Here is a 12,333-nt window from a genome sequence, read left to right as displayed (position 1 = left end):
TATACCACCTCTTCTTTATCCATTCATCTGTCGATGGACATCTGGGCTCTTTCCACAGTTTGGCTATTGTGGATATTGCTGCTATAAACATTGGGGTGCAGGTACCCCTTCGGGCCCCTACATTTGTATCTTTGGGGTAAATACCCAGTAGTGCAATTGCTGGATCGAATGGTAGCTCTAATTCCAACTGTTTGAGGAACCTCCATACTGTTTTCCAGAGTGGTTGCACCAGCTTGCATTCCCACCAACAGTGTAGGAGGGTTCCCCTTTCTCCACATCCCCGCCAACATCTGTCGTTCCCTGACTTGTTAATTTTAGCGATTCTGACTGGTGTGAGTACACCTGTTCTTCTGTCTACCTGATGATGTTCTCAGAGTTCAGAGTCCTGGGTTATGAATTCTTATCTTCAAGAAGGTTATACTCTAGCAGGGGTGGTAAAGTCAGGCAGGTTATGATGAACGCCAGGCTGGGAATCTCCCTCCACATCATATTTATCAAAGACTTATCTTCTATTTTTTCTAGCAGGTGGTAGTATAGGGTTGTATTAGCCAGGGTCCTCTGGAGACACAGAACCAAGAAGCTATAAAGTAAGAGGTTTATTATGAGGGATTCGCTCACGTGATTATGGAGCTGAGAGGTCCCACTATCTGCTGTCTGCAAGCTGGAGGACCAGGCAAGCCAGTGGCGTGGTTCGTGGTTTCAGTGCAAGTCCAAAGGCCTGAGAAGCAGGTGCATAGATCCATGAAGACAGGTGAAAAATGCATGTCTGAGCTTGAGCATAGAGAGCAGCTTCCCCTTCCTCTGCCTTTTTGTTCAATTCAGACTCTCCACAGATTGGATGATGCCCACCCACACTGGTGGGGGCAGTCTTCTTTACTTACCCTACTAACTCCAATGCTAACCTCTTCCAGAGATATCCTTAGTGACCCATTCAGAAATAGTATTCTACCTGCTATCTGGGCATCCCTTAGCCCAGTCACATAAAATGAACCATCACAAAGGTCTTCAGAAATAGGTGTCTTTAAAAAATTCACTCCAAGTGACATAGATGGTCCTGTCAGAGGGGAGCACAGCACATGGACAATCGGGGTTGAGAGCTGAGAGAGGATGTGTCTGATTTGGAGGTGTCAGGGAAGCCTTTGTCAGGGAGGCATTTTTTGAGATGGTCTTGAAGGGTGGCCACTAAATATGGTGGACGGGATGAGAAGGAATTATGGCTACTGAATATTGTGTGGACAAAGGCATGTGGCCTGGCTTATTGTCACCACTCGGTCCTGGATTTGGTGTTCGGTGTGGAAAACAGTGGTGTTTCCTGAGGTGAAGATTAATGCACTGCTTTGCAAATCAAGTCAATAACTGTTGACCATGCTGTGCCCGACAGCATGGCTCTAGATAAACACGAATGACTGAAGCCAAGACCTGATCTCTGCTTCTGTTGAGACTAAATGTGTGACTGTGAAATTTTTAGGGAGCAGTCGGGGATGATGTATCGCTAAGGGCTGTAACATGAGGCGTGGATTAAAATGAACTAAGAAAAGGAAAGATTATCAGGAAAGGTCATATGGGAGAAATGGAGCTTGATACTCAGCTTTACCCTCCCCCAAACGGTATTGGGCTTAGATGGAAGATAATGGGGAGGGAAGACATTTTGAGCGAGAGGAACAGAATATACTAAGAGATGGAGGTAGGACTAGATGCACTGTATACTGGGAGGGGAGTCAGGAGAGAGGATCAAATACTGCAGAGCTAGGAAGGAAACAAAGAAATATACCGTACCATGCCCGCTTTTTTCAGAGAAGGTTAACTGAGATGCAGAGAGGCCAACTGGGAACTGGTACAGCTTAATTTAAAGGCTTTGGACTGTATTTTGGTTCAGATACTCGCTCTAGCACTCAAACCAGACAGGATCAATTTTGTTTTCAAGTGACAGAAAGCCCAAAACGTAAAAGTGGCTTCAGTCGGGTAGGCATTGAATTGTCTGTCTTGTAAATGAAGTCCAAAGGTAGACAAGGGCTTGTGTGCTGTTGCATGGTGTCAGGGACCTGGGCTTCTCTGCCTTGTGGCTTTGCCACCCCTCGCCAGTAGCTTCCACCTCACAGTCCAACGTTGCTGCTAGTACTCCTGCCATCATGTCTGCATTGCAGCCAGCAGAAAGGGGGAAGGAGCAAAGAAGGGTCCATCCCTTCCATATATGATACCTCTTATATGTTATGAATATCACACCTTCTCCCTTGCTTTTGGCCAGAACATAGCCACATGGTCATGTTTAGGTTTACGGAGGGCTGAGAAATGTAAACTTAATTACAGAAGGCTATGTGCACAGCTAAAAATGGGGGTTTCCGATTACTAAAGCGGAAGAGGAAAGAGGACAACGAAAAACAACCAGAAGTATCTGACACCCTGTGTAGCCTTTGGCACCATCATAAAATCCTCCGTGCCTCTGTTCTTTCTCTGTAAAATGGGATAATCCACAGTTAGTTTTGGGGGTAAAAATTCAGGTGGCGTATGGAAAGTATTTTGTCCAACATTTAACACCTTTTGGTGCTAAATATGCTTTTGTCCATATCTTTTTAGAAGTGGTCAGCATTACTCACATATCCGGGGAGGTAGAACAAGATCCTCAGTCTGCCAAGTTGAAGATCAGGGTCTTTGTGTGCTGCAGTGTCGAGGAACAGCTCCTTAATTTTTTTCTGGCTTGTTGGTTTCATTGATTGATTGAGCAGAAGAATGTTTTTCCAATAATAATTTATAAGGGAGTGCAGCGTATTAGTGATTCAAGTGGAGGTGGGATTATAGAGGCTTCCCCCTCACCCCCAACCTTTCTCCTCTGCCTTTGAGTTCCTTCATCAGATCCCCAGGGACCCACGGAGCACAAGTGGACACCCACTGGACAGACAGATAAAGCAGGACTCATTGTCAGAGAGTGAGAAAATATGACAGAACTGAGGCCTTCGTTCCCTCAGTAAGTAGGTGATGAGCATCTGCTTTATGCCAGGAATGGTTCCTGGTTCTGGAATAGGGTGCCGCTGAGAACAAGAGAAAAATGCCCTGTCCTTATGGGGCCTGTATTCCTGGGTTGGGGGGGGGTATCCAGAAATTCTTGGTTACAATCGCACTTTGAATTGATTTGCATCATCTCATCCTGCATACTGTGTGTGTGGGGGGGGGAGGTGCAGGACACGTGCATTCAGGGAAGGGCCCGTGCACGGGCTGGGAGCTGGTGAAGGCACCGTGCATGTGGCCTAAAGAGGGGAGAGGGTTGATGCCCATCAGGGAATGGTTCATGGAAGATGGGGGGTTGCTCAGACACGCATCAGAGTTGGAGGTATTCCAAACCACCACAAGAATGCTGCAGAGAGCAAAAAAAAAAAAAAAAAAAAAAGTTTTCCAAGAATGGAAGTGTCCTGAGGAGTGAAAAGAGACTCGAGAGAACAGTGACTGTTTTCAGAAACAGGTAAATTACAGGACAGAAAAAGAAGGGTGACACCCAAAAGCAGTTTGAGGAGGCATTTCAGGCAGACTGTGATTTGGGGGAAAAAAATACAAAACCTGAGGGGGAATGTAGGAAATGGTGAAGCAGATGGGAAATTAACCAAAAATTGAGAAACATTAAATGGGTCATAGTGGCATTTGTGAGACAGTAAGAGAATTAGTCTGAAGGGAAATGGTGAATAATAAATATGTCTCGAGAACATTTCAAATAATCAGATTTTGGAAGTTAAAGGAGACTTATGACCATAAAGTCAAAAGAGAGAAAATAGAAATTAGAGGGAATGAGACATTTTAAGTGAGAGTTCAAGGAACTTTGGCAGTCTGTATATGGTTGGCTTTTGATGGGAGGACAGAGGGAGCCCTGGTCACAGCCATGAGAAGTATGGTCTTAAAAAGACCAGGTTGCGTCTGGGGTGGGGTGTTAGAAAATATGTCAGGGTGGGAAAATAGTAAAAAAAAAAAAAAAAAATGCATAGGAAATGTCTGTAAATCTTAGCTATTTTATTAGGTGATAGCCATAAACCAGGCATAGCCCTGGGCATTTTAAGTGCACCGTCCCTAATGCTACCCCTAAACCCAGGAGTTGGGTAATGGTGAGCTGCAACCACATGAGACTGTCTTGGCTAATTCATATGGTTGAACCTCATCCAATTTTTACAAGGAAAGAAATGAAGGCTCAGAGAATTTTAAATACACTGCCCAACATAATACAGTTGGGAGCACAGAGCCAGGCTTTTGATCCCTCTTCTGTTTTCCAACAACGTGGAAATAGCAATTCATTGTTGTATTCATCAGCACCAGCTACATGCCAGGCACTCTGTTTGGCACTAGAAATATGATACTAAAGGCGAAAGAGGTCCCTGCCTTCATGATGCATACCGTCTACTGGTTAAAAAAAATAAAAGCCCCAAACCAACGACAATCTAGAAGAACTGTCCAATAGCAATAGAAGGTAAGCCTCATGTAATCTTAAACTTTCTGGCAGCACATTAAACAAGTAAAGAGAAGCAGATGATACTAATCTTAATAATATGTCTTATTTCACCCAAGATGTCTAAAATAGTTCAACATGAAATCAATATAAAATGATTCAGGAGATCTTCGTACATGATTTTTTTCTATGGAAGATCCAGATCCAGTGTGTATTATGCCCTTATGGCACCTCTCCATTCAGACTCAGGCCTTAGTGTTGTGTATGTCATGGACGATAAAAAAAAAAAAAAAAAAAAAAAAAAAGAAAGAAAGAAAAGAAAACCCAACTACTTGGTTTTGCCATCAACGGTTGATAATAATACAGAAGTGGACCCTCTGCAAACCCCTGGAGCCCCCACCTGGCCACATTCTGCCAGCATGCTTTCCTGTATTTATTGCTCCTGATGGAAATACTGAAGATGTAATTTGAAGCTTAGCAGCCGCTAGAATTTCTAGTATTTCATCTGGTCACTAAAAGTTTATAATCCATTTTTGAGAGATAAACAAAACAGTGATAAGATTTTACTATTTAATACAAGTACCCAGCAGGTGTTAATGGGGACCAAGCAATGGGGTGTATAATGGGATTTCCCTAGGTAAAGAATTTTGCTCGGGAGCTAGTTTAAATGGGAAGAAAGTCTGAGAAAATATGAATCGTCTTTCCTAGAAATTGGATGGGGGAATTGAAGATAATAGGTGCTTGCATTCTGCCAACTTCATAATGAAATTACTGTTCAGCAAAAAATTCTGTAAGAGGGTCTCCCCCCCCATACATACCCAAGGGACTGAAGACTTAATAAAAAACAAAAGGAAAAACAGTAAAACAATATTAATGTTGAGTATACAGATTCATCGGTCCAGAATATTGAATCTTAAAGGAACACAGAAAACTAGGGAGCATAACATCCATATAGTTGTTTCCATATAGTCCAAAGAGGAGTGATCGCATCTAAATCATCACCCTGCTCATTCCATCTGATTTCACCACAAGATGGGAGAAAAGGGAATGAGTAGAGGAAGTAGAAATGGGGCATTAAAGAAAAGGGAGGTTTGAGTAAATTCACCTGGCAAATCAAAAGAAAATCTGGGTGCCCAGTAGTACATGCTAGCTCCTTGATTCAAATGACGACTGTGATGTTTGGGTTGCACCACACGTAACCCTGTGAATGGGTCTTGCCAGGGCCACATGTCTAGGTCAAAACCAAAGCATTTGCTCTCTGGTCTGCCTTTTCCAAAAAGATAGCAAACTGGATATTTCCAAACCTCTTGATAATTGACTGGAATTTTCAGTTCATCTACCTTTGGGTAATTGGGTAGATCAATCCTGAGCTCTGCCCATCCCAAAGTGTTGGACAAATCAAAACCTGGCCTGATAGCTAATTTGATTCAACAAAATCAACCATAATAATAAATTAAAAACCTCTGAGTTTGGGGCAGCAAATACGGAGACTTGATAACTGATTTACTACTAGCTCTGGTAAAGGCCACTCACTGGTGATCTTTGTCTGCAGTGTTTATCAGAGATTCTGTGAATAGTCTTCCATCCTGTTCTATGGTTCTATACCATTGGCTTGGTGGTTTCCTCCCTGCAGTGCATCGCCACCCCTCGCTCCTGGCCATACACCCCTCCAGACCTTGTTCTCCCTTCCACTTTGTTTCCTGATGCCTGCTCTGCCTCTGCAATAGAATTGGCCACTCTATTCCTCATGCTCTTCACCAGCCTACTTAATACATTATCTCTAATTTTACACTTGCTGTTCTTCTGCAGTTATGTATTGCAGAAATATGTTTGTTTACTTTATCATTTTTCCTACCACAGTTCTTAGCACAGGTCATGACACATAGTAGGTATGCAGATATGTCTATTGGATGGATAGATGGATGAATGTATTGACGGATGAATGGATGGATGGATGGAAGAATGACAAACAGATGTATGTAGACATGGGTGGATGGCATTTCTGGTGATGATCTTTTAACATAGTCAACCACCAAACATGAACTCCAGCCCTACAGTGTGTCAGACAATATAATAGGGCTAAAAATAACCACGGGGAACAAAACCAAAAGTCAACTGGAAAAATATAAACAACTTAATTTAGACCCCCCTAATTATAATGGAAGATTTTTAGCCATAAACAAAAATGAAGTTGTCCTCCAATGCAGAGACAGAAGCATTTTTATGTCTGCTTCTCTTGCCCGCAAATCTATGCATCACTCCTTTATTTAAAACCTTTCATGGATCTCCGCTGCCTTCTGAACAAAATCCAAACACTTTAGGGTAGCATTCAAGGTCCTTTAGGATCTGGCTTCATGGATCCTCTCCAGAGAAATCCCACTGCCCCTTAGCTTATTAAGCTATTCCCTCTTTCCCCCAGCATGTGTTACGCTGACGACCTTTGCTGACTCTTCTTTTCTCAAGGTGATGCCTTTGCTCAGAATTCTTTTCTCCCTCTCCTTTTTTTTTTTTTTTTTTTTTTTTTAAGTAGACTTCATGCTCAGCGCTGATCCCAATGCAGGGCTTGAACTCGTGACCCTGAGACCAAGACCTGAGCTGAGATCAAGAGTCGGATGCTTAACCGAGGGAGCCACCCAGGCTCCCCTCTCCCACCTCTTCTTAACTCTTTCACTCTTCAAGATTCCCCAGGAAGCCCTGCCCCAATCCCTTAGGTTGAGTGAGGGGCCCTCCTTTGCACTCTCACTTCTCCCACTTACGGAGCATCCCTGCATGAGTGGCGTTCTCTGTGCTGGCATGTTTATGTGCCTATGTTGCTGGGTGGTGAACATGTGGGTAGGAGGGCGGACAGACACTGTGGTTTTTATTTCCACATCTATAGGACTCCCCACAGGGCCTGACACATAATAGACATGCAGAAAATTGTTGTTGAATCAACAAAATATCCTGCTAGGAAATGATCACAGATGCCTCACGTGCACCAAATAGAAGAGTGATTACTCTTTGCTCCTTCTGGAATTGCAGTGGTTTATTTTTTCTGTTTTTTTAGCAGACACTATTTGCAGAAAATTTGGAGAATGCAAAGATACACAAAAGAAAATAAAAGGTACCTGTAATCCTTCTATGCATAGACAAACCCTATTTTTACCCTCTTCTGCTTGTTTAACATTAAAGAGTGAGCATTTTCTCCTCTCCATTAACTTGTCATCAAAAACATGATTTTTAAAAACCCAAATAGTTCAATGAGTGGATACACAATATTTGTTCTTTGCCTTTCCCCAATTTCTTTACCATGTCCTGGGAGACCTGATTCTCCTTCCACATGAACGGCCTGCACTGTGGTGGCCCAGGGGCAGATATGTGACCAGTTAGGACAGTCTCTTGTTTTTGAATTTTTTATACTCTATTTCTCCCCCTTAATATTTTACTTCTTCAGCTGCTTCTGGTGTTAAAGGAGTATAAAGTAAGAAAATGCCACGGTCTTGAGATACCCTGTCTCTCTGGGGATCTCTGAATATTCAACCTACCGTATTACATTAATTGAGTATCTGTTAAGTGGTGTGTTCCCTTGGAAGTCTCCAACAATATCACCTTTTCCTCAAGCTACAAGGGGATGTGGACTCCTGGGGATCTTCCCATCCAAATCCTGGGAGGGGAGCTCTGCCTTGCCTCCCTCCCTGGGCACATCCAGCCTGCCGACAGGCAAGGTGGTTTAGAATAGTGGTGGAGGTAAGATGATCCTAAGGCAGACAGACGTCCTGTGCAATGAAAGTGCTAGGACAATGGTTGAACACACAGATGTTATATAAAGCGGATGCTGAGGCGTTGTCCTTGTTGCTTCTCTGTCCCCAACCTTCACATCAACTGAATACCTGCTAAATATTCTCCACTTGGTCCTATTTGTGGTGACTCATACTCCTCCTTCTCCTCTATTGGGGCCACAACAGAGCCAAAGCCAAGATCATCTCTGACATGGAGAATAAGCACACTGTAACCTACCCCCCTGTATCCACTCTGGTCCCCTCCAGCCCATTCTCTACATAGCCTTCAAGTCATATTCTACAAGAAAAATCTGACTGTATCATCTCCATGATTAAAACCTTCAGTGTGTGTTAGCCATTTGTGTGTCTTCTTTGGAGAAGTGTCTGTTCATGTCTTCTGCCCATTTTTTGTGACTGGATCGTTTGTTTTTTGGGGTGTTGAATTTGAGAAGTTCTTTATAGATCTTGGATACCAGCCCTTTATCTGCAATGTCATTTGCAAATATCTTCTCCCATTCCATGGGTTGCCTCTTAGTTTTGTTGACTGTTTCCTTTGCTGTGAAGAAGCTTTTTATCTTGATGGAGTCCCAAAAGTTCATTTTTGCTTTTGTTTCCCTTGCCTTTGGAGACGTGTCTTGAAAGAAGTTGCTGTGGCTGATGTCGAAAAGGTTACTGCCCATGTTCTCCTCTAGGATTTTGATGGATTCCTGTCTCACATTGAGGTCTTTCATCCATTTTGAGTTTATCTTTGTGTATGGTGTAAGAGAATGTTCACTATCACTAGCCATCAGAAAAATACAAATCAAAACCACAATGAGATACCACCTTAGACCAGTTAGAATGGCAAAAATTAACAAACTAGGAAACAACAAATGTTGGTGAGGATGTGGAGAAAGTTCCTCTTACACTGTTGGTGGGAATGCAAGCTGGTACATCTACTCTGGAAAACAGTATGGAGGTTCCTCAAGACGTTAAAAATAGAGCTACCCTGTGACTCGGCAATTGCACTACTAGGTATTTATCCCAAAGACACAGATGCAGTGAAAAGAAGGGGCACATACACCCCAATGTTCATACCAACAATATCTACAACAGCCAAACTGTGGAAGGATCCGAGATGCCCTTCAACAGATAAATGGATAAAGAAAGTATGGTTCATATATATAATGGAATATGACTCAGCCATCAGAAAGGATGAATACCCACCATTTGCACTGACCTGGATGGAACTGGAAGGGATTATGCTAAGTGAAATAAGTCAAGCAGAGAAAGACAATGATTGTATGGTTTCACTCATCTGTGGAACATAAGGAATAGCACAGAGGACCATAGGGGAAGGAGGGAAAACTGAAGGGGAAGAAATCAGAGAGGGAGATGAGCCACGAGAGACTCTGGACTCTGGAAAACAATCTGAGGATTTCAGAGGGGAGCGGGTGGTGGAAGGGGGGTAGCTGGGTAATGGGTATTAAGGAGCACACGTATTGTAATGAGCACTGGGTGTTATATGCAACTAATGAATCATTGAACACTACGTCAAAAATGAATGATGTACTATACAGTGGCTAACGGAACAACAACAACAAACCTTCAGTGTGTTCCTACTGTTTTAAAAGAAAGACAGAACTCTTTAACATGGCCTGAGAAGCTTTGCACTATCTCCCCTATTTACCTTCTCAAACACACCACGTCCCGCATTCTTCTGTCTCTCTCTGCTTTGGTCTCACTGGTTTATAGTTTGTGTGTACTGCCACAGAGCCTTTGCACATGCTGCCCTTTTTGCCTAGAATTTGCTTATGTCTTTTTTTTTTAACCTAGTTAATGCTGACTCATCCTTCCAGTGAAGCCTGGAAGTCTTCCTCATAGAAGTCTTGCCTGACCCCTGTTTCACTTCTACATAGCACACCCACCTCGCTATTATAACCTTGTCATAGATCTGTAATTAACGTCTGTCGTCTCCTTTAGACTATAAGCTTTATGAGGAGAGGGATCATATTTGTTTCCTTATTTATCCTCAGCCAAGTAGCTGAGTCCTGGCATGTAGCAAGCATTTAATAAGTATTAGTGGAATGAGTAATGAATAGATGCGATACCATTTCTTTGAAGTCGCATCCCATATGGTTAATGAGGCAGCAGCTTCCTTTAGGGAAGCTTGTTAAAACATAATAGAATATGCTTTAAGATCCTCCTGTAATGTCATATGAATAGAGGTCTGTGGGTGTGGCAGGACAGAAAGGTTCCATCCCATGTGCTAATGACAATCAATTACTAACATCTATATAGGATGGGGGATTCTGAGAGTGAGTACAGGCTGATGGGAACGAGTGCCTGGCCAACTAGCAGCACCTGCATAGGTACTAATATTCCCACAGATAGAGGCCACTTGTCACGGATGATGATGGCCATGTAAGTCTCCACGTTCTGAGTGTTACACGGGTCGTGCCTTCCACTCATCTGACCTTTTTCCTTCTTCCCTAAAAACTTGTCTTTCTCTCTTCTCTCTAGATTTATGATCAACGTGACATGGGATGGCAAAGACTTGTCCTTCACTGAGGAAGGCTATCAGGTGCATCCCAGGCTGGTGGTGATTGTGCTGAACAAGGACCGAGAATGGGAAAAGGTGAGCATCCTTCTGCATGTTGGTAATGCAGGGTGGGGATGAACGCATGTGCAATGGAAGGGCTCGACTTAATTCTTTTCCCAACACATTTCCTGCTGAGCTGCTCCAGATTCCTTCCCACGACCAGGAGCAGATCTTTCTTGGAACGAGGCGAACCAAATATCATAAGGTGTAGCTGCAATGCTTTTTCTGGGTAAACTGTGGTAACTGTGTGCTGTTCCTTGTGTCAGCTTCTCCAATCTCATTAGGAAGGGTCCTTGAAGGACTTAGGATAAATAATTTAAAGACTAAAGGCTGGTTCACATTGTTGCAATAGCAAATGTTTACTGTATAGCAGTGATCACACCAGTTTGCCTACACCCCATATTAAGTACCATATTTACACATTTTGCCATATAGATAAACCCCTGTTTTTTCATTGACATAGTCTTTTACTTTAAGTCAACTAATTTCCCAAACTTAAGTGTATCACTTGTGTAAATCACAGGTTGGAGAGGGAGATTATATTTCTTGTAAAGCACATTTTCTAGTACATATATATTAACTATTGAAAATATAAAACATAACTCTGCAGGAAAAAAAAATCATCACACGTCCCACCTGAGCCGGGTCCTGAATCAGACAGGGGAGACGTCATGGGGCATTTACAGATGAACCCACACGAACAATGACAATATCTACCCCATTGGCCCTCTCTCCCACCAAATCTCAAATTAGTTGCCACACGATCACATGAAGAGCAGAACAAAAAATATCGAAAGGAAGCCTGGGTCGGTATCTTGTCTTTCTTGACAAAGCAAGGCATGGCTTCTAAACCACCCAAGCAGCTTGAGATTTCTCTTCACTTTGCACTTCAGTTGGAGGCTTGAGAGATCCTATGGGTAGGAAGATGCAGGATGTGGAGTGGGAGCCATACATAATTCACTAGGATCAGAAGAAAGTACTGTGCAAACAGAAGCACCGACTTTGGGGGATCCGTGATGGATTCCTAGAAGGAAAAATGAAGAGAAAGCTTTGGAAGATTTTGCCTGCTACACCCAAGAGCTACAAAAGAAACTTTCCTTCAAGTGTATTTAGAAAAGTAACCCAAGTAGACTGTGTTCTGGAACATAAAACAAGTCTTGATATATTTCAAAGGATGGAAATCATGCAGAATGCATTCTTTGACCACACAGTGTTAAAATAAATGAATCACAGACCTGTACCTCTGAATCAAATAATACATGATATGTTAAAAAAAAAAAAAGATAGTAGGAAGGGAAAAATGAAGGGGAGGAAATCAGACGGGGAGATGAACCTTGAGAGACTATGGACTCTTAGACACAAACTGAGGGTTTTTTGGGGGGAGGGGGATGGGTTAGCCCAGTGATGGTTAAGGAGGGCACGTATTGAATGGAGCACTGGGTGTTATATGCAAACAATGAATCATGGAACACTACATCAAAAACTAATGATGTAATGAATGATGACTAACATAATAAAATAAAATTTAAAAAAAATCAGAAAATTAAAAAAAAGTTAGTGATAAAAATAGA

The 12,333-nt window shown here is 42.6% G+C and overlaps 1 protein-coding gene across 1 annotated transcript in view; it reads left to right on the top strand.

Annotated features, from left to right (window-relative positions):
• The window catches only part of GRIN2A (glutamate ionotropic receptor NMDA type subunit 2A), a 363,258-nt gene that overhangs the window by 238,984 nt on the left and 111,941 nt on the right, over window positions 1–12,333 (top strand). The window contains exon 4 of the mRNA XM_028117634.2: window positions 10,684–10,798. Within this exon, the coding sequence (XP_027973435.1) occupies window positions 10,684–10,798 (115 nt within the window). The remainder of the gene's footprint in view (window positions 1–10,683; window positions 10,799–12,333) is intronic.

Source organism: Eumetopias jubatus, unplaced genomic scaffold, assembly GCF_037043125.1.
Source record: "Eumetopias jubatus isolate StellerSeaLion01/CBP00866 unplaced genomic scaffold, mEumJub1_p1.0 scaffold_12, whole genome shotgun sequence".
Lineage (NCBI taxonomy): Eukaryota > Metazoa > Chordata > Mammalia > Carnivora > Otariidae > Eumetopias > Eumetopias jubatus.
This window is presented reverse-complemented; position numbering and strand designations above follow the sequence as displayed.